This window comes from Canis lupus, chromosome 25 (genome assembly GCF_003254725.2).
Source record: "Canis lupus dingo isolate Sandy chromosome 25, ASM325472v2, whole genome shotgun sequence".
NCBI lineage: Eukaryota > Metazoa > Chordata > Mammalia > Carnivora > Canidae > Canis > Canis lupus.
In genome coordinates, this window is record NC_064267.1 from 11569092 (window position 1) to 11590430 (window position 21339).

At 39.8% G+C, this 21339-nt stretch overlaps 1 protein-coding gene across 7 annotated transcripts in view; it reads left to right on the forward strand.

Moving 5' to 3' along the window:
- Positions 1 to 21339, forward strand: part of FLT3 (fms related receptor tyrosine kinase 3) — a 120199-nt gene that overhangs the window by 42608 nt on the left and 56252 nt on the right. Inside the window, exon 4 of one of the 7 annotated variants that reach the window (XM_025462621.3) lies at positions 10230 to 10458. The exons of 5 other annotated variants lie outside the window; for them this stretch is intronic. Coding sequence is in view for 1 of the 2 variants with exons in the window: in XM_025462623.3 (XP_025318408.1) it covers positions 826 to 868 (43 nt within the window). In the remaining variant the exon portion in view is untranslated. Of the gene's footprint in view, positions 1 to 732; positions 869 to 10229; positions 10459 to 21339 lie in introns of those variants that run through there. One more of the 7 variants, XM_025462623.3, reaches the window with a different exon arrangement.

Consider the following 21339-nt stretch of genomic DNA (forward strand, 5'->3'; position numbering starts at 1 on the left):
AAGCTTCGACTTACTGCAAAGACAATTTTCAACCTGAGATATATATGCGATGAAGAACAAGAATTATGGAATGGATAACTCCAAACGTCCTCTGGGATGTACTCTCTGTGTGTTCTGCTTTTGTTTCTCTGGCTGGTTTTTCGCCTCCCTAACTGCCTTGGCTGACATGGAAACCCAGCCGCGACTGGCCGACTGGGTCCTGGGCATCCTCGGCCACGGAGGGGAAGACAAAGAAAGCCAGTCGGCAATTAGGACCCACCAGGCTCGGAACGCGCCCCTCCGCTCTTCCGCGCTCCCCAGGGCTGCCCGCGTGTGCCGCGGATTGGGCTGCCGTCCCCGGGCCTCGGAGACCCCGCGCGCGGGGAGCGCGGCTTCTGGCCCTCGGCTGTCCCCAGGCTCTGGCATCCAAACGCGAGGGTTCAGGGGCTCCCGGGGGCAGGGCTGCTCTCGCTGCGCCTCCTCTCCAGCCGGGGCGGCCGAGCCCGAACCACCTCGCGGCGGAACGGCGCCCCATCTCCCCCGTCACCGGCCGGGAGCCCCGGGCGCCGCGGAGCGCGGGCTGCGGACCACGACGGGCACGTGGGCTCGGCCGCAGCGCTGCGCCAGGCACCGGCTCCCCGGCTCGGCCCAACCTCTCGGCTCCCGCCTCGGCCCCAGCCGGTGGGGAGAGGGATCCTCCCCCCTTCCACTTTGCACCAGTCCGAGGGAATTTGCGGTCGGTGACGCGCATCCTTAAGCGAGCCACCTGCAGCGCGGGGCGCGCCGCTCCGGGCGGCATCTCAGGGCTGGGCCGGCGCGGCCTGGGGACCCCGGGCTCCGGAGGCCATGCCGGCGTGGGCGCGCCGCGGCGGCCGGCTGCCGCTGCTCGGTAAGGCCCCGCACGCCCGCTCGCAGCCCCCGCGGCCCCCGGCGCGGCCCTCGCCCCCACCCCGCGCGCCGCACCGGGGCGCGCGCCTCCCGGGCCCCGCCGCCTCGCTCCTCCCCGCGCCGGCTCTTCCCTCGCTCCCGCGCCCCTCCCCTCTTCCGCGCCCTCCTGGCTCGCCCCGAACTTGCCCGCGGCCCTCGCCCGCCCACCCCGCGGCGTCCTCGCTCTCTCTGAGCGCTGCCGCTCTGGCCCGGCCCGCGTCCCGAACGGCGGCCCGGACTCCGCGGGTGGCCTCCGGACGCGCTGGCCGGGGCGGGGGCGGGGGCGGGGGCCGGGGCCGGGGGGGGGCCGGGGCCGGGGCCGCACCCGCAGCCGGGGCCGCAGCCGGGGCCGCGCCGGCCGCCTTGCCCCCCGCGCCCGCGCCGCCGCCCGCTCGGGCCCCGCGCTGGGTGCTGGGAGGCCCGCCCGAGGCCGCGGCCCCGAGGGGGCCCCAGGGGACTCCGGACCGCTACGGGACCGGCCCCGGAGACCGGAGACTCCCGGGTGGCGTCTTGGACCCTTCTTTGGAGGTTCTGATCTATGGAAGGAACTTTAAGGGGCAGATGCGCCCGCGTTTCCCCCAGAGCTAGTCATCCCAAATAACGACCCCCCGCCCCCGCCGAATTTCGGGGGGATCAACGGATAGCTACTTTGGAAATGTTATGCAAACAGGATTTACATACGAAAATACTAGCTGCCCCCTCCTCCTATACTCGATTTCTGTCCTGGCATTAAACCCCAAGGGGGTTTTCAAGGACTCAGCTGACTGTTCCCAAATAATCTACTGGATGGCACAGTTGGCAACGAGGGGAAAAAATCCCCTTTAGATCCAGCTCATCGATTTGGAAAGATAAGAGGGTTGATTCGTTTTTAGGGTGAAGGAGACGTTTGTGGGAGCCGGAGGAGCCTGGGAGCCTTGGGTCCCTGTCTAGTCCTGCAACCTTGGGACCCGCACTCACCGCCCCCGCCCCGGCGTCCTCCTGGGTCTCCGTCCAGTGAGGGGGTGCCCTGCTGTATCTCCGCCAGCTCCAAAATTCTAGCATTCTAACTTGAAGTCTCTGTGGTACACGGAGAAACTCTTCATTACAGACGTGCAGGAATTATTTCCAATAGCTTCTGTTAAAAATAATTCAGAATTAGAGAGTAGGAAATGAAACATAAGGGGGGAAAGAGTGGGAAAACAGACATTTTGCATTTCTTAAACATTTATCTTTGCTAATTGGTAAATATGTACATTTGAAATATATCGTACAATATGTTTTTCAGTCTGTTAATACAAAAAGCTGGCTCTCTGTTAGGTATGACATTAAGTAGTAAGTGAATTTTTCAATAGCATACAGAGGCTTACAAAGATTTGTGCTTGCAACTATATTTAACCTGCACTGAATTCCTTTATATTTAGGAACAATCTCAGAAATCTCTACATCTCTTTCCAGATTTTTCTAAATGAGGTATAATTTGCATACAGCAAATATGCACCCATCTTAACAGTACAATTCCATTAGTTTTTATAAGTGCATGCACCCACCCACCTCTCCCCAAACCTTGGATATAGAAAGAGCAGTTCTAACCCCACGTACTCCCAGGCAATATCCCCCAAAGGTAGCCACCATTTAGACTTTTAATACCATCCCTTTGCCTGTTTTTGAACTTCATGTAAACCAAGTCATCCCATATACTCTTTCATGTCCAGCTTCTTTTACTCAACATTATGATTAAGAGTTTCAGCCTTGTTCTCAGTAGCAATGTTTTTTTTTTTTTTTTGAATTTGCTGAGTGCTATTCCTAAATACGAATATACTATACAATTTATTTATCCATTCTGTTGTTGAAGAACATTTAGGTTTTTTCCAATTTTGTATAATTAGGAATGACACTGCTGTGAACAGTCTTTTACAAGTTTCTGATGGGCATAAACACTCATCTCTCTTAGGATTATTCCCACCAGTTGAATTCCCAGATCATAAGGGAAGGCATATTAAGTCAGTTTTGGTAGATACTGTCAGTTTTCCAAAGCAGCCCTATGGATTTACATTCCCTCTGGCAACTTATGGGAGTTCCAGTTCCTCACATCTTTATCAATAGCTGATATTATAGATTTTCTTGAACAAAGGAGCAGAAAGTGAGAAACCTAAAATGAGGACTTCAAAATATTTAAAAGCTTTCAGTTCCTTAAATCGTAAGATATGATCCCCCATTTCCCTTACATTGTAAGTTCTAGCTCTTGTGAATGATAGTGAAGCTTTCTAAGTAGGATTTAAAGAATGGAAATGTGTTCTTGATCTTAACTGCATTATGTGCTAATAAAGGAGAAGGGGAGATTTCAATATTTAAATAAGCATGATGCTATCTCCTTTTTCATGTCAGAAAATTCATAGTCAGAGCCTTGAATGACACATTTTATTGTCATCCTTTGGCCTTGTTGGCTTTTCTTGCTTTATTTGCCTTCTTGTGTTGGGGGAGGGGGGATTCAAGAGGAGGTGGAGGGAAGGAATGCTAGGCAACCATACTTTTGGATTAGATGGGACACCAGCCCCGGTGGCCTGATGTCCAGGTCCACCTTTGATCTAAAAGTCTAGTTCTAATTGTTGCTGTCATAGAAGTTTAGACCGGCTGTTCATTTCTTCTTAGGTACTTCACATCAACCCATAGTCGATTATCCCTGAGGTTGAGTTGTGAGCTCTTTGCCTTCCATTAAAGAGCGGCTCTACTTTTTATAACTAAAAAGGCACTTTCGGGAACTCTTAGTTATTAATCAAGATTTTGTCATTCTTTTTGAATTTTCTGGTTGTGTAATTGCAAAACAATCAGATATTAAATGTGGTTGGGGCTCCTGGGTGGCTCAGTGGTTGAGCGTCTGCCTTTGGCTCAGGGCGTGATCCCAGAGTCCCAGGATCGAGTCCCGCATCGGACTCCTTGCATGGAGCCTGCTTCTCCTTCCTCTACCTATGTCTCTGCCTCTCTTTGTCTATGTCATAAATAAATAAATAAATAAATAAATAAATAAATAAATAAATAAATAAATTTTAAAGGATATTAAATGTAGAGGAGGAAGACTTGATTTATGTTCCAGAGAGGATTTCAGATAAGAAAAGTTGAAGAGAAAAAAAAAAAAAAGAAAAGTTGAAGAGATAGGGCAGCCCCGGTTGGCTTAGCCGTTTGGTGCAGCCTTTGGCCTGGGGCATGATCCTGGAGCCCCGGGATGGAGTCCCACATTGGGCTCCCTGCATGGAGCTGTTTCTCCCTCTGTCTCTCTCTCTCTTTCTCTCTCTCTCTGTGTGTCTCTAATAAATAAATAAAATCTTAAAAAAAAAAAAGTTGAACAGGAAGCATGCATGAGAAAGAGAAACATTTGTTACCTGATAAAATTTTATTGAACCTATATTTCTGTGCTGGGGAGGAGGGGTACAAGGATGAAAGAGACTGAGGATGAGTGAATTTAGATATAATAGCTAATTCTGTTCTCTTTAAGAAACACATGGTGGATGCCTCTCCCCAAGAAATGTACAAAGCTGACTTTCAGTTAGTAAAACTTTCCAACACAGTTGCTACAGACACTAAGTATCTATAGTTGAAAAATAGTATGATTCAATGAAGGAAGCTTCAACCAGGTCACAATGGGAATCCTAGGGTTTTTTATCCCCTAAAACTACTTTAACGTATATAGACTGTACTTAATGGTTGTGGGAAAGAAGCTGCCCTTCCATTGAGACTAAAACAAATGGACTGGCCATCTCTTAGGTCTTGGGAAGAAGACATTTTCTAAATGGTTCTTTGAAGAAAGCTTATCGACCTCTCTTTAGTCCCAGAGAGCATCTCTGCTCCCTTGCAAAGCCCACAGAAAGGCTCAGTGCCAGCACTTTCTCCACAGTTCTTTTTGTTCCTGTCATCTTGTCACTCTTCAGTGAAACTAAACGAGCAGTGTGACAACAGTCCTTAACATTCAACGTTCAAGATTACAAGCATGCAGACTCCCCAGACACCTACCAGCTATTGCCTTCATCTTTGGGTAAAGATTTTGATTTGACAAAAAGCAAATAATCTCAAAAGTATTGTATTGTTTCATTTTTCTCAGCGGTGAAAGGAACCTCTCGGAGAACAGGAGTAAGAATTTGGAGAGGGGAGATATGAGGGATTGAAAATTAGCTTAGCTTACTTTGTAATTTGCTTAGCTTGGTCTTGTCCCCATGCTCTATCCTTCATTCACTCCAAAATAACAGATTCTTGTGAATTTCACTGTAGCTGGCTTGTCCCAGTAGAGCTTTTTGGTTTTCTTCAGATGGAAATAGAGATGATATTATGACCTTAAGATTTTTTTCCATGACTTCCAAAAGAGCCTTAGCCAGTTTGTAGTTAAGTAGCCATAGTCATGTGGCCGAAGGTTTTTCTGTCTTTTGGGGTGGGGGGCGTAGGTAGTCTATGAGCACTATATGAAGTGACTTTTTTTTTTTTTTAAGATTTTATTTATTTCTTCATAAGAGATGCACAGAAAGAGGCAGAGACATAGGCAGAGGGAGAAGCAGGCTCCCTGAGAGGAGACCGATGCGGAACTTGATCCCAGGACTCCAGGATCACAACATGAGCTAAAGGCAGATGCTCAACCACTGAGCCATCCAGGTGCCTCTATGAGGTGACTTAATTACTTTTGCTTGATACCGTCTATGGCTCTACCATCAATGGTCCTCAAGTGATAAAAGCTTTTGTAGAACTCACTGATAGCCGTTAATTTGAATCATGCTGTCCTGTTCTATGGGTACCAATACATGTGGAGGAAATTTAAAAATAATATAAAGTATACACACTGTTCTTTTGTGGCTAGAGGAATTGCATAAGATCCTAAAAGAGGAACTATTGTTATTTTTTAGGTTTAAACAGTAAAATTTTTTTTCACTGCTGTCATTATAAGTCACATGGTAGCCAAGAGTCCTCCAAAAAATTATTTACAGTCTACACTAAAACAGGATATTGTCATTATTTATATAAACTGTTATGTTTTATTAGAAGATACCCAGTGAATTCTGTCTTCAGATGCTTAGCTACTTGAGTTAGGGTTTTCCTAATGTTAGGGATTCTGTTCTTGGAGTCAATGAAGATAGATATATTAGGACTAACAAGACAGTTAGGAAACATGTGTTCTTTCCTCTGGCAGGGAATTTCTCTGCACTTAAGTTCCTCATTTGTAAAAAGGAGATAAGCAGTATCTTACTCCTCCATCAGATAATTCCTGTAAAGTACAGCTGCATTCCTTGTTAGGCAGGTGCTTTGCAGAAAATGAGGTATATAAAGTCTGCAGAAATCATTAGGATTTAGAGTCACAGGATTTTCCTCCTTTCCTTCTTAGACACTTTTGAACACTGCCTATATCTAGGACTTCTGTAAGTCCCCCATAGTACTGGTTCCTGCCCTCAAAGAACTCACAGTCTAATGTTGGGGGTGTTGGCAGGAAAAGATCGGGCATATAAAGGAGAAATTTGGAAATATGCACAGAGACTGAACCTATAACCCGGACTAAGAAAGTAAAGCAGGGTTTCCAAATGGAAGTCATGCTAGAGCCAGGACTAGAAAGATAAGGAACATTTGACAGGGAAAAGGAAGGATAAGGACATTCCAGGCAAACAGGACAGCAAAGAAGAGGTATAGAGGTAAGAAACATGCAGTAGATGGAAAAGTATAGCTCCATTCTGGGTTGCTGGGACACAATGTACAAGGCTTCCAGGAGAGAGTAACTATCTTTTTGAAAAGTCGCAATTCAGAAAACTGTCTGAAGATCCTTCTGTGGCTAGCTTTCAAAAAAAGATTCAGGGTTGCCAGAGGTTCAGTGTGTAATGTGTAAGGAGTGTTTTGGTGATGTGATGAGGGGCTTGAACTTTATCATGTAGACCAAGAGTCTCTGGATGGAATTCAGTTATCCATTGTACTCCTCAGGATATGTGTGTATGTGTGTGTGTTTTAGATAGAGGGTTAATTGCATTTATCAGATATTCAGAGATCTGTGACTTAAGAAAGAGTAAACATCATTGCTGTAGGTTGTTGAGGGGTTTTAAGCAGAGGAGTGACATGCCATGATGCATATTTTAGGAAGACATCTGTGTATAGAGGATGGATGTCAGGCTGACAGGTCTGCATTCAGGGAGGCCAGCTAGGAAGTTGGGGGCAGTCGGCCAGGCCAGAGACAACTAGAGCTTGAATTAGGCAACTGTAATAGAGATGTAGAGCTGCACACAGATTTGGGAATTACCAAAAGGTTAAAATGTCAAGGCTTGGCAACTGCCTGGCTGATGGGAAGTGAAGGCAGGGGAGGAGTCAAAGATGGCTTCTGGGTTCCTGGCTTCAGTGACAGTGGCCTTGTTGCCACAAACGGAGAAGGAAGAGAAAAGAGGGAGTAAGTTTAGGAAGGCAAATGAGGAGTTCAATCTGAGTTTAGGGTTCCTGAGGCTGCCCAGATGTGTAGCTGTACACACTGGAGGGACAAATTGGAAACTCGGGAGCGAACAGATGGTAAATCATGAGAATTGGGCACCTGGGTGGCTCAGTGGTTGAGCCTTTGGCTCAGGTTGTGATCGGGGTCTGGGATTGAGTCCCACATCCGGTTCCCCCACGGGGAGAGTCCCTCTGCCTATGCCTCCCTCTTTCTCTGTGTCTCTCATAAATTTAAAAAAAAAAAAATCATGAGAATTTACAAAGCATAGAATGAGTAGAAGGGATGAGACCTCAAAGCTACCCACTTCTAAGGAAAACACTCCTGTATGTCTCCTCCTCTCCAGTAACAGCACTCAACATTTCTGGCCACCAAAAGTATGTGCGTATGCACGTGTGTGTGTGTGTGTGTGTGTGTGTGTGTGTGTGTGTGTGTTGCAGGGGGTGTTCCTCTCACCAAGTAATTCTCAGACACCAGTTGATGTTCTATGATTTCACTCCAATTCTGACACTATCTACCTGGAGACAGCATCAGACCCCACAGGTGAGGGGTTCAGATCCTTCCTCTTGCCACTTCAGACGTCAATCCCAATCCCAAGTCTGGGCTGTCACCTGGACTTCTGACCACAGACTGGAAATCAGAAGTTTCATTACACCCCAACCCCCCCACACACACCCCCATACCCCCGCCGCCTGGTTTGGTTAATTTGCAGCAGCAACTCACAGAACTCAGGAAAACATTTTACTTACTAGATCACCAGGTTGTTATAAAAGGATCTAACTCAGGAGCAGTGAGATGGAAGAGATGCACAGAGAAAGGTGTGTGAGGAAGGGGGTAGGGCTTCCACACCCTCTCCAGGTATCTCCATGTGCTCTCCAACCTGGAAGCTCCTCAAACCTCCTGGTCCAAGAATATTTATGGAGTTTAACCAGCAGCTCCCCTTCTTCCCAGAGGCCAATGGGTGGGGCTGAAAGCTCCCTCCCTCTGATTACTTGGTCTTTCTGGTTATCAGCCCCATCCTGAGGCCATCCAGGGACCCCACCCTAAATCACTTCATTAGCATCAAGTGCAGTGTGCTCCAAAGAGACCCACCATGGATAACAAGATACTCCTATCACTCAGGAAATTCCAAGGATTTTAGGAGTTTTGTGTCAGGAACCAGAACTAACCAAATATATTTATTATACCACACCAGTCCGGTCCACTGCCCTCTTTTATCAAGTGAGGGAAATGGGGTCCAGAAAGGTTAAAGGACTTACTGAAATTAGAAGTCATCCAAGTGGGTGACTCTCAGAAGAGGCACTTGGAACTCAAGCCTCTTAAAGTCTTCTGTTCCTATAATTTTTCCCTTTCCAGAATGTTATGTAACTGGAATTTTATAATATGTAGACTTTTGAGTCCGTTTCTTTCACACAGTATAATTATTTGAGATTTATCCATGTTGTTATATATGTCAGTACTCAAAAACCAAAATGGTCAAGTACCTTTGAAGATCTAGTTACCTTTTTTAAGTTCTTAATGAATTGGACAGTGCCCCATCTAGCAAATAGAGGGGGGCTCCAGCAGATGTTCTAAACAGAAGGATTTCACAGACAGACATAGGGTGGGACAGTTAGCAAAAGAAAAGAAAGGATTGTTTCAGACAAAGTCACCTTCCCTTAGGGAGATATACTGGTGTCTTGTTAGGTGGATTACTTGATCTTCCTTTGGGGATGGAGAGGGTTTTGTGACAGATTAACTCATTGGAGCTGACCAGAAAATTTTCTGACTGGGTAGTTAAGGCTACATTTCTAGGGAAGGTTGAAATTACAGTTAGGTTATGGATTAAACCCTCGTTTGGTGACTTAGCCTAGCATGAATAACTGTTTTGGGCCTGTGGGTTTTTTTCTTTTCTTTTCTTTTCTTTTCTTTTCTTTTCTTTTCTTTTCTTTTCTTTTCTTTTCTTTTCTTTTCTTTTCTTTCTTTCTTTTCTTTTCTTTTCTTTTCTTTTTCTTTTCTTTTCTTTTCTTTTCTTTTCTTTTCTTTTCTTTTTTCTTCTTTTCTTTTCTTTTTTCAATTTATTTATTTATTCATGAGAGACACAGAGAGAGAGGTAGAAGGAGAAGCAAGCTCCCCATAGGGAGCCTGATGTGGAACTCGATCCTGGATCCTGGGATCAGGCCCTGAGCCAAAGGTAGACTCAACCGCTGAGCCACCCAGGCGTCCCTGGTTTTCTTTTTGACAATACTTTTTTCCCTTCCTATTGCTGAGTAGTATGTCATTATTGTTCAGCGTCATTGCCATCACTTGGTATAGTCAATTTTTTGTCTTTATTTTTTAACCTTTCTCATAGGAGTGTAACAATATGTCTTGGTGGCTTTAATTTGCATTTCCCAAATGACTAATGATGTTGGTCATCTTTCTGCATGCTTAATTGTCATCCTATATAATGTTTGGTGAAGTGTTTCCTAGAATCTTTTGCCTTTTTTTTTTTTTTTAAATCAAGTTTTGACAATATTTTTTTCCAGTCTAGGGCTTCTCTTTTTAATTTTTTAAGAGAGCATATTTTAAGAAGCAGAAATTACTAATTTTGATGAAATCCATTAGTCAAAAAATTTGGCCCTAAACACTGCTCTGGTTCTATGTAACTAACCAAGCTTAAAGGGAGACCTGAAAGGAACAAAGTGTTTACAATGAACCTAACTACATCCCATAAAAATATTCAAAAATATGTAACCAAATACAGGAACATCTGGCACCAGGTGAAATTCACAACGCCTGGCTTCCAGTTACAAATTAATAGACAAAGGACTAAAAATTCAACCTGTAGAGTAAAATCAGTCATCCAAAAAGGGACCCAGAAATGATGTAGAATATAAAATTCATAGAAAAGAACATTAAAATAGTTGTTATATTATTTTCCACATAGTTCTGAAGCTAGAGGAAAGATTATATATGTTAAGCTGGACATACTAAATATAAAAGAAAAAATCACACAAACTGAACTTCTAGAGATGAAAATTGCAATTATACTGGAAAGGATTGACAGCAGATTACAGAAGAAAAGATTAGTGAACTTGAAGACAGCAATAGAAACCATCCAAAATAAACAGAGAGAAAAGACAATTAGTGAGAACTTCAGTTGGTCAAATGTACATGTAAGTCTGCTATCAAAATGTATCCTTTTTTTCTGGATGCTTTTAAGAGTTTCTCTTTATCATTGGCTTAAAATAATTTGATTATAATTTATCTTTTGTAGTTTTCTTCCTGAGTATGTGTTTGGGTTTTCTTGGGCTTCTTAGATCTGTGGGTTTATCATTTACATCAGATTTGGACATTTTCTTCATTATTTCATCTGCTATTTTTCTGACCTTCTTTTCCCCATTCTTTACAATGACATGTATATTTGAGCTCCAAAAGTGAGTGTAATATAAGACTTTTTTATTGTCTAAACTCCTTTGAAAAATAATTGACTGTTTAGGGTAAAATAATAATAGTAACTTGTTGGATTTATAACATGTAGAAATGCAATGTATGATAGCAATAATACAAAACCTGGGAGGTATGAAATTGAAACATACTATTATAAGATCCTTATATTATACATGAGGTGGTATAACAGCTCTTAAAAGACTGCATTAAGGTAAACGTGTATACTACAAACCTTAAAGCAAGTGCTAAAATGACAAAGCAAAGCATTATGGCTAATAATCCAAGAAAGAAGCATAAAATACTTATTCCCAAGGAAGCAGGAAAAGAGGAAAAGGGGAAAAACAGACAGAACAAATAGAAAACAAAGAATAATATGATAATATGATAAATTTAAACCTAACCATATCAACAATTTTATTAAATTTAAATGATTTACATATCACAATTAAAAGGCTGAGGTTGTCCAATTTGGTTAAAAAAAATCAAAGGCAAGACCCAACTATATGGAACATAAATAAAGTCAACCTTGGGCATGAAGACAGAGGTAGGTTAAAAGTAAAAGGATGTGGGAGAGAAAAATCCCATGCCAACACTAATCAAATGCTGGAGAGGCTAAATAACAGAGTATATTTCAAAGCAAAGAATAGGGGCAGAAAGTCATGTCATAATGCTAAAAGGCTTGGATCATCTAAAGGACATAAAAATCATAAACATTTATGCATCTAATAACAGAACTTGAAAATACATGGGTCAAAATCTGATTGAACTGCCAAGAGAAATGGAGGATTCACAATTATATTCAAAGAGTTCAACACTACTTCAATAATTGATAGAAAAAAAGAAATCAGTACTTTATAGAAGACTTGAATAATATCAACCAACTTGAACTAATTTATGTTTATTGAATATTCCACTCAACAAGAGCTGTATGTACATTTTGTTTCAAGTGCACACGATATACTTATCAAGCTAGGCCATATTCTGGACCATCAGACAAGTTTCAGTAAATTTTAAAAGATTCAAGACAGAGAAAATATATCTGACTACAGTGATAATTAAATTAGAAATTAATAACAGAAAGATATATGGAAAATCTTCAAATATTTGGAAACCAAAGAACACATTTCTAAATAATCCATGGGTCAATGAAGTAACCAGAAGATAAATGAGAATGTATATTGAATTGAGTAAAAGTGAAATACAATATATTGGAATTTGTGGGATGTTCCTAAGGCAGTACTTAAGAAGAAATTTATAGCATTAAATTATTAATTATTAAATGTTTAGTGGCCTTAAATTATACTGCTACAAATTGAAACTAATGAACTTGAATTCAAGGATAAGCAAGAAGGAAAAATAACAAATTAAACCTCGTGTAGACAAAAGAAAGGAAATAAGCATGATGAAAGTGAAAACCAATGAAATAGGTTAAAAAGGAGAAAATCAATGCAACCAAGAACAATAAAAGATCAGTAATATTGCTAGATTACTAGCCAAACTGACCAGGAAAAAAGAGAGAAGAAACAGATTTCCAACATCAAGAATAAGAGAGGCAACATCACTACAGAATCTATAGAAATATTATTAACAGTTTCATGCCCATACTGGGATGCCTGGGTGGCTCAGTGGTTGAGTGTCTGCCTTCATTCAGCTCATGGCATGATCCTGGAGTACCGGGATCAAGTCCCGCATTGGGCTTCCTGCATGGAGCCTGCTTCACCTCCCTCTGCCTGTGTCTCTGCCTCTCTCTCTCTCTCTCTCTCTGTTTGTGTGTGTCTCTCATGAATAAAATAGTATCTTTAAAACAAAAAATTCCTTGGAGAATACATACTATGAAAGTTCATTCAAGGAAAATTGACAACCTAAACAATACCATATCTGTTAAAGAAATTGAATTTGTAGTTAAAAATATTCCCACAGTGAAAACTACTTGGGCAGATGGCTATACTGGGGAATCCACCAAATCTTTAAAAAGAAAATGACACCAACTCTGTACAAATTTTTCCAGAAAATTTAAGAGAAGATAATGCTTCTCACCTCATTCTATGAGGCCAGCTCTACTCTGATACTAAAACCAAAGATATTAGAAGGAAAAAACAAAAGTAAACCTAAAGACCAATAATTACCATGAACATAAATGCAAAAAATCTTAGCAATACTTTAACAAAGCTGAATTCAATAATATATATATATAAAAAATAATACATCATCTAACTGATTTATTTCAGGAAGGCAAGGTTGGTTAACACTTGCAAAAAAAAATAACACTTGCAAATGAGTCATAGTTCACCATACACACAGAATAAAAAAGAAAAGCCACTAAAATTACAAAAGCACAAACATATATGATATCTCAACAAATACAAAAAAATGCATTTGACCAAAAACATCTATTCCTAATAAAATTTCCTAGCAAACTGGGAATAGAAGTGATCCTCCTTCACTTAAGTAACAGCATCTATGAAAAACCGTTAGCAAACATCATATACTTTTAATATCAAATGGCTGAATAGTTTGTACTAAGATCAGAAATAAGGCAAGGGTATCCATTCTCACTACTTCTCTTCAATTTGTACCAGAGACTCTAGCCAGCATAATAAGGCAAGAAAAAGAAATTAAGGGCATCCAGATTGGAAAAGAAGAAGTAAAATTGTATTTATTTGCAAGCAACATGATCATGTATGTATAAAATCCTATGGAACTTACAAAGAAGTCATTACAACTAATAAATTCTATGTTTGTAGGACAGAAGATCAGTGTAGAAATTCAATTTTGGGGGATCCCTGGGTGGCTCAGAGATTTAGTGCCTGCCTTCAGCCCTGGGTGTGATCCTGGGGTCCCGGGATCGAGTCCCACATCGGGCTCCCTGCGTGGGGCCTGCTTCTCCCTCTGCCTATGTCTCTGCCTCTCTCTCTGTGTCTCTCATGAATAAATAAATAAAATATTAAAAAAAAGAAATTCAATTATGTTTCTATAACTAACAATCAGAAATCGAAGTAAATATATCCAGAAAGTTGAAATAGGGATAAAGAAAGGCAAGATCTGTGCATTGAAAACTAAATGAAAACTAATTTGAAAACTAATTTCTTTTCTGCTAAAAGAAATTAAAGGAGACCTAAATAGAGATGTACCATATGTATGCATTGTAAGACTCAGTATTGTTAAAATGTCAGTTTTACTAAGGTGATCCAGTGATTCAATACAATTTCTATCAAAATCCCTGCAGACCTTTTTGTGGATTTTGACAGGCTGATTCTAAATTTAATATATGAGAATGAAAGAGATCTACAATATCCAAAACAACTTTGAAAAGAACAAAGTTGGAAAACTTGTAATTCTTGATTTCAAGACTTATTATAAAGCAACAATAATCGAGACAATGTGGAATTGGCATCCAGATAGATAGGTAAGATCAATGGGAAAGTATAAGGACTTCGGAAATTAAATATGCAATTTATTTTTGATGAAAGTGTAGAAGTAATTCAGTGGAGAAATCATACTCTTTCAATGAATGGTGCTGAAAAAATTGAATATTCACATGTAAATATAATTACATGAAAGTTTTGATCCATAGTCATATACCATTTAAAAAGTCTACTCAGAATGGATCATAGACTTAAATGTAAAACTAAAATGTACATTTAAAACCTGAAACTATAAAACTAAGAGAAAACCTTTAACCTTAGATGGAACAAAGATTTTTTTAAAAAGATTTTATTTGAGAGAGTGAGCAAGAGACAGCGAGTGAGAGAGAATGAGCAGGAGGAAGAGCAGAGGGAGAAGCAGATTCTCTGCTGAGCAGGGAGCCTGATGTGGGGTTGGATCCCAGGACTCTGAGATCATGACCTGAGCCCAAGGCAGACGCTTAATGACTGAGCCATCCAAGCTTTCCAGGAACAAAGATTTTTTTATTTTTATATTTCTTTATTTATTCACGAGAGACACACAGAGAGAGAGAGGCAGAGACACAGGGAGAGGGAGAAGCAGGCTCCCTGCGGGAAGGCCGATGTGGGACTCGATCTGCAGACGGGGATCACACCCTGAGCAGAAGGCAGACGCTCAACCACTGAGCCTATCAGGCATCCCAGGAACAAAGATTTTTTAGATACAAAACCAAAAGCATGATCCATAAAAGAAAGAATAATAAATTGGACATCTTTAAGATTAAGAATTTCTAGTCTTCAAAAGACAAGCCAGAGGTCAACAGAAAATATCTGTCAATTACATATTTGATAAGGACTTCTATCCAAAATATATTTTTAAAAAAACTCTCAAAACTTGAATATGGCCATATAAGAGGCTCCTGAACTCACTTTCTCCCATGGATACACCAAATCCACAGCTACACGTGGAACAATTTTCTCTGAAATAAATCCAGAAACTAGCTGAATGATTCCTACACATCACACAAATGAGGGAAAAACTCACATAGAAAACTCTTTTCTATGTGAAAACTCACATAGAAAAGGCAGAGACACATGTCAATCTCACCAGAACCCAATTCTTGACATAACAATATACTGTCAGGCGGAAACTCACAACTCAGCTTCTCTCTGAGGAATGAGGGGTTTGGACCCAACATCCAGCATTCCTATCATTAATGCTTCCACTTGCGGGACAGACTGCCAAAACACAAGGCTCTGAAAACCTATGGGACTTGCATCTGTGAGACGGAGACCTGTCAGATTGTAGCAAGAAAAGAAACAGTTCTTTGGGCTTGGGAGGACCCCCTGTGGCTATACCCCTAGGGCTCGATGCTATAGCAATAGACACAAAGGGGTGTCTCCCAGTCTTTCCCATAAAGACACTTGTTTGCAGCCTGAGGGTCAGGCTCGCAATCTAACATACATCTAGGAAATGACTGTGATCCTGTCCAAGACTGGGGAGGCTGGCACCATTTCCACATTTTTCCTCTGTTATCTCTCTGAAAGGAGCATATGCACTTGTTTGTGGAGGCCTAGATTTTGTAGGTGCCACCCAGAGGACTCATCCCTTAATTGTCTGGCACTGGTGGTTAACAGGGCTTGCATTTATGGGTCCCCAAAGACTAGCAAACAAACAGTTCCTAAATGACTGTACTCCAGGGCTCAGTGCAAAAGGATCAGATAGAAACTTCCAGCTCTTTGTCTTTTCCTGAAAGAGGTCTGTTTGCACACTTTAAAAACTACTATCTGAGATTCTGGCTTCCAATCATGTTTCATCTCAGTGCTGACTGAGATCCTCGATCCTCCCCTTTGAGACACTGACAAGTCTTGGCATACCTTCACTATTAGGCGCCTGTAAGAACATAAAAAGTGGCTTGGACAATCAACAAAGGTTTGAGAGGCAATGAAGACCTCAGCCTGGATGGAATGATAAGGTTCATCTTCTACATGAGACCACCATTCTGTGAAGATTGGGAGAGATGACTGTTTTATCTAATGCACAGAAACCAAGACAGAGAGTAAAGGAAAATGAAAAGAAATATGTTCTAAACAAAAGAATAAAACTCCAGAAAAAAACCTTAGTGAAACAAAGATAAATGGTTTATCTATAAAGAGTTCAAAAGAATGGTCATAAAAACTCCACAGAAACACAAAAGATCATTAGACTACTATGGACACTTATATGCCAACAAATTGGACAATCCAGCAGAAATGGATAAACTTCTAAAAACATACAACCTACTAAAGACTGAATCATGAAGAAACAGAAAATTTGAACAGTAAGGAGATTGAATCAGTACTGGAAACCCTACCAGCAAAGAAAATCCAGAACCAGATGGCTTCATTGGTGAATTCTGCCAAACATTTAAGAAAGAATGAATACCAATCTTTTTCAAATTCTTCCATAAAAACAACAGAAGAAAACACTTACAAACTCATTTTATGAGACCAGCATAACTCTGATACCAAAACCAAGCAAAGACATTAGAAGAAATGAAAATTACAGTTCAATATCCCTGATGAAAATAGATGCAAAAATCTCAACAAAATATTGGCAATCCAAATTCAACAATACATCAAAAAGATCATGTGCCATACCCAGTAAGATTTATTCCAGGGATGCCAGGATTTTTCGACATCTGCAAATCAATCAGTGTAATACACTGCATTAACAAAATGAAGGGGGCATCCTGGGTGGCTCAGCGGTTAAGCATCTGCCTGCAGCCCAGGGCCTGATCCTGGAGACCTGGGATCGAGTCCCACGTCGGGCTCCCTGCATGGAGCCTGCTTCTCCCTCTGCCTGTGTCTCTGCCTCTCTCTCTATGTCTTTCATGAATAAATAAATTCTTAAAAAAAAAAAAGCTTAAAAAAATGAAGGATAAAAATCATATGATCATCTCAATAGATACAGAAGAAGCTTTTTTAAAAATTTAGCATCCATTCATGATAAAAAGTTTCAACAAAGTGAGTATAGATGGGGAAGCGGTTGAGTGTCTGCCTTCAGCTCAGGGCATGATCCCAGGATCCAGGATTGAGTCCTACATCGGGCTCCCTGCAGGGGAGCCTGCTTCTCTCTCTCTGCCTGTGTCTCTGCCTCTCTCTGTGTTTCTCATGAATAAACAAATAAATCTTTAAAAAAAAAAGTGAGTATAGATGGAATATAACTCACCGTAATAAAGGCCATATGTGACAAGCCCATAGCTAATATCATATTCCGTTATTAAAGCTAAAAGCTTTTCCTCTCTCATTGAGAAGAAGACATAAATGCCTAATCTTCCCACTTTTGTTCAACATAGTACTGAAATTTATTTTTTTAAAAGATCTTATTTATTTATTCATGAGAGACACACACACACAGAGGCAGAGACATAGGGAGAGGAGAAGCAGGCTCCCTGCTGGGACTCCAACCCTATGTGGGACTTCAACCCAGAACTCCAGGATCATGCCCTAAGCCAAAGGCAGACCCTCAACTGCTGAGCGACACTGGCGCCCCAGTACAGAAATTTCTTGTCAGAGCAATTAGGCAAAAAGGGAAATAAAAGCCATCCAAATCAGAAAGAAAGAAGTAAAACTGATTCTGTTTGCAAGTGGCATGATATTATGTATTTAAAACTCTAAAGAATCCATCCAAAAACTGTTAGAAGTAATTAACAAATTCAGTAAACTTGTAGGATACAAAAGAAATATATAAAAATCAGTTCTTATTGTATACACTCACAATAAACTATCAGGAAGAATATTAAGAAAGCAATTCCATTTACAATTGCATCACAAAGAATAAAATACCTAGAAATAAATATAACCAAGGAAGTTGAAAATCTATACACTGAAAAGTATAGATACTGATCAAAGAAATTGACTTAGACAAATAAATGGAAAGAATTGCCATGCGCATAGATTGGAAGAATAAATACTGTTAAAATTTCCATACTATTTCAAGCCATCTCCAGATTCAATGCAATCTCTATCAAAATTCCAATGGCATTTTTCATAAAAATAGAAAAAAAAACCTAAAATTTGTATGGAACCACAAAAGACTCCAAATAACTAAAGCAATCTTGAGAAGGAACAAAGTGAAAGGCATCACGCTTTTTGATTTCAAACATTATTACCAGACTACAGTATTCAAAACAGGACAGTATTGGCATAAAAACAGACACATAGATCAATAGAACAGAATAGAGAGCCCAGAAATAAACTCATGCATATATGGTTAATTTATGACAAAGGAACCAAGTGTATACAATCAGAGAAAGATAATCTCTTCAATAAAAGATGTTGGGAAAACTGGATAGCCACATGTAAAACAATGAAACTGGACCACTATCTTATAGCATATGCAAAAATCTCAAAGTGAATTAAAGACCTGAATGTAAAACCTAAAATTATAAATCTCATAGAAGAAAACATAAGGGGTAATCTTCTTGACATGAGTCTTAGCAAGATTAGGTTTTTTGGATTTGACAACAAAAGTAAAAGGCAACAAAAGCAAGAATAAATGAAAGGGGTGACATCAAACTAAAAAGCTTTTTCATAGAAAAAGAAACCATCAACAATATGAAAAGGTAACTTATGGGATGTAAGAAAACATTTGCAAACTATGTATCTGATAAGGCATTAATATCCAAAATATGAAAAGAACTCATACAACTAAATAGCAACAAAAAGAAAGAAAGAAGAAAGAAAGAAAGAAAGAAAGAAAGAAAGAAAGAAAGAAAGAAAGAAAGAAAGAAAGAAAGAAGAAAAAGAAATCTGGTTGGAAAATGCACAGAAGAAATGAATAGACACTTTTCCCAAAAAGGACAGCATCACTAATCATTAGGGAAATGAAAATCGAAACCACAATGAAATATTATCTAACACCTGTTAGAATAGCTGTCATTAAAGAGACGGAAGATGACAAGTGTTGGTGAGGACAAGGACGAAAGAGGACCCTTGTGCACTATTGGAGGGAATGCAGAGTGGTACGGCTACTATGGAAAACAGTATATACGTTACTTAAAAAAATTAATAATAGAACCACCATATGATCCAACAATTCTACTTCAGGGTATATATCTAAAGGAAACAAAATCACTATCTCAAAGATATATCTGCACCCCATGTTCAATTGCAGCACTTTTTTTACAGTAGCCAAGACTTGGAAACAACTTCAATGTCCATCAATGGATGAATGGATAAAGAAAATGTGAGATACGTAGATAGATATACATCTACTATATATACCGTTTTACATAGTAACCATACCACTTTGCATTCCCTCCAATAGCACACAAGGTCCTCTTTTGTCCACCTCCTCACCAACACTTGTCATCTGTCTTTTTAATGACAGCCATTCTAACAGGTGTTAGATAATATTTCATTGTGGTTTTGATTTGCATTTCCCTAATGATTAGTGATGCTGCCATCCTTGGAAAAAATGTCTGTTCATTTCTTCTTCATATTTTCCAATCAGATTTCTTTTTCCTTTTTATTGCTATTGAGATAGGTATCTATCTATCTATCTATCTATCTATCTATCTATCTATCTATCATCTATCTATCCATGAATACTATTACACCTTAAAGAAAGAATGAAATCCTGCAATTTTTGACAACATGAATGGATTCATGTTGAATCCATTGAAGGCATTATGCTAAGTGAAATAAATTAGAGAGGGTAAGACAAATACTTCAAGATCTCACTTATATGAATAATCTAAAAAACCAAACTCTCAGAAAGAGAGAACTGATTAGTGATTGCCAGAGGCATGGGTAGGGGGTGGGAGAAGTGGGTGAAGGTGGTCAAAAGTACAAACTTCCAATTACAAAATAAATAAATTCTGGTGATGTAATATACAACATAGTGACTATAATTACCAATACTCTGTTACATACTTATAAGTTGCTAAGAGGGTAGATCTTAAAACTTCTCAGCACAAGAAAAAAAACTGTTCTTATTTGAAGTGATGGGTGTTAACTAAACTTATTGTGGTAATCATGTTGTAATGTATACATATATTAAACTGTTGTGTTTTATACCTTAACCTTATACAATGTTATATGCTGACAGTATCACAATAAAACTAGAAGAAAAAAACTGTCAAAACTTAATAAGAAAATAAGCACTCCAGTTTTAAAAGATTTGATGTGGGCAAACTATGCGAATAGACACACTGCTGAAGAAGTTACAGTATGTTGTATAAGCATCTGAAAGCTTGTTCAATATCATTAGTAGGAAACTAGATACTGAAATCACAATGATTTATTATATACCTAGCATAATGGCTAAAATTAAAAATTCCTATCATACCAAGTGTTGGTAAGGATGTGACTTCCACAACTGGAATTCCCATACAATGACAATAGGAATATAAAAGAATACAACCTCTTTGGAGAGGAGTTTCGTACTTAGAAATTTGCATATATACTTCCTCTATGATCTGGGTATTCCAATCTTTGGTATTTAGTCAAGAAAAGTAAAAGCATATGTCTACACCAAGACTTTTATCTAAATATTCATAGCAACTTTATTTGTAAGAGGCTAAAAGTGGAAACAATCCAAATTCTATTAACAGGTAAATGAATTAAAATATTGTGTTGTATCTATATAATAGACTACTACTTGTGAGTTAAAAAGAACAGACTACTAATATATACTACAACAGGGATGAATCTAAAAATAATGCAAGTGAAAGAAGCCAGACAAAAAAAGAAATTTCATACTACATGATTCCATTTACATGAAATTCTGGAAAATTCAAGCTAATCTATAGTGACAGAAAAGAGATCAGAGGTTACTAGGCATGTGGTTATGGGGTGAGTAGGAGGGTCGGATTATCAAGGGGTATGTGGAAGCTTTTGGGGTAAATAAGTTCACTATCTTGACTATGATGATGGTTTTACAGATAGATTTGTATGTGTCAAAACTCACCAAATTAAAAAAAAACTCACCAAAGTATACACTTTAAATATGTTCAACTTATTGTATATTAATTATACTGAATAAAATTATTTGAAAAAAGAATAGAGAGAAAAAAACACTAGGGAATAGGGCAGGGAAGGTTCTTAAACTCTCTTTAATCTTTTTTCCCCCTATCCTTTGGAGTTGTATTTATTTGATTTCTCTTTTTTTTTTTTTTTTCTTTTAAAAGACTAAGGTCTGGGCATCTGACTGGCTCAGATGAAAGTGTGCAACCCTTT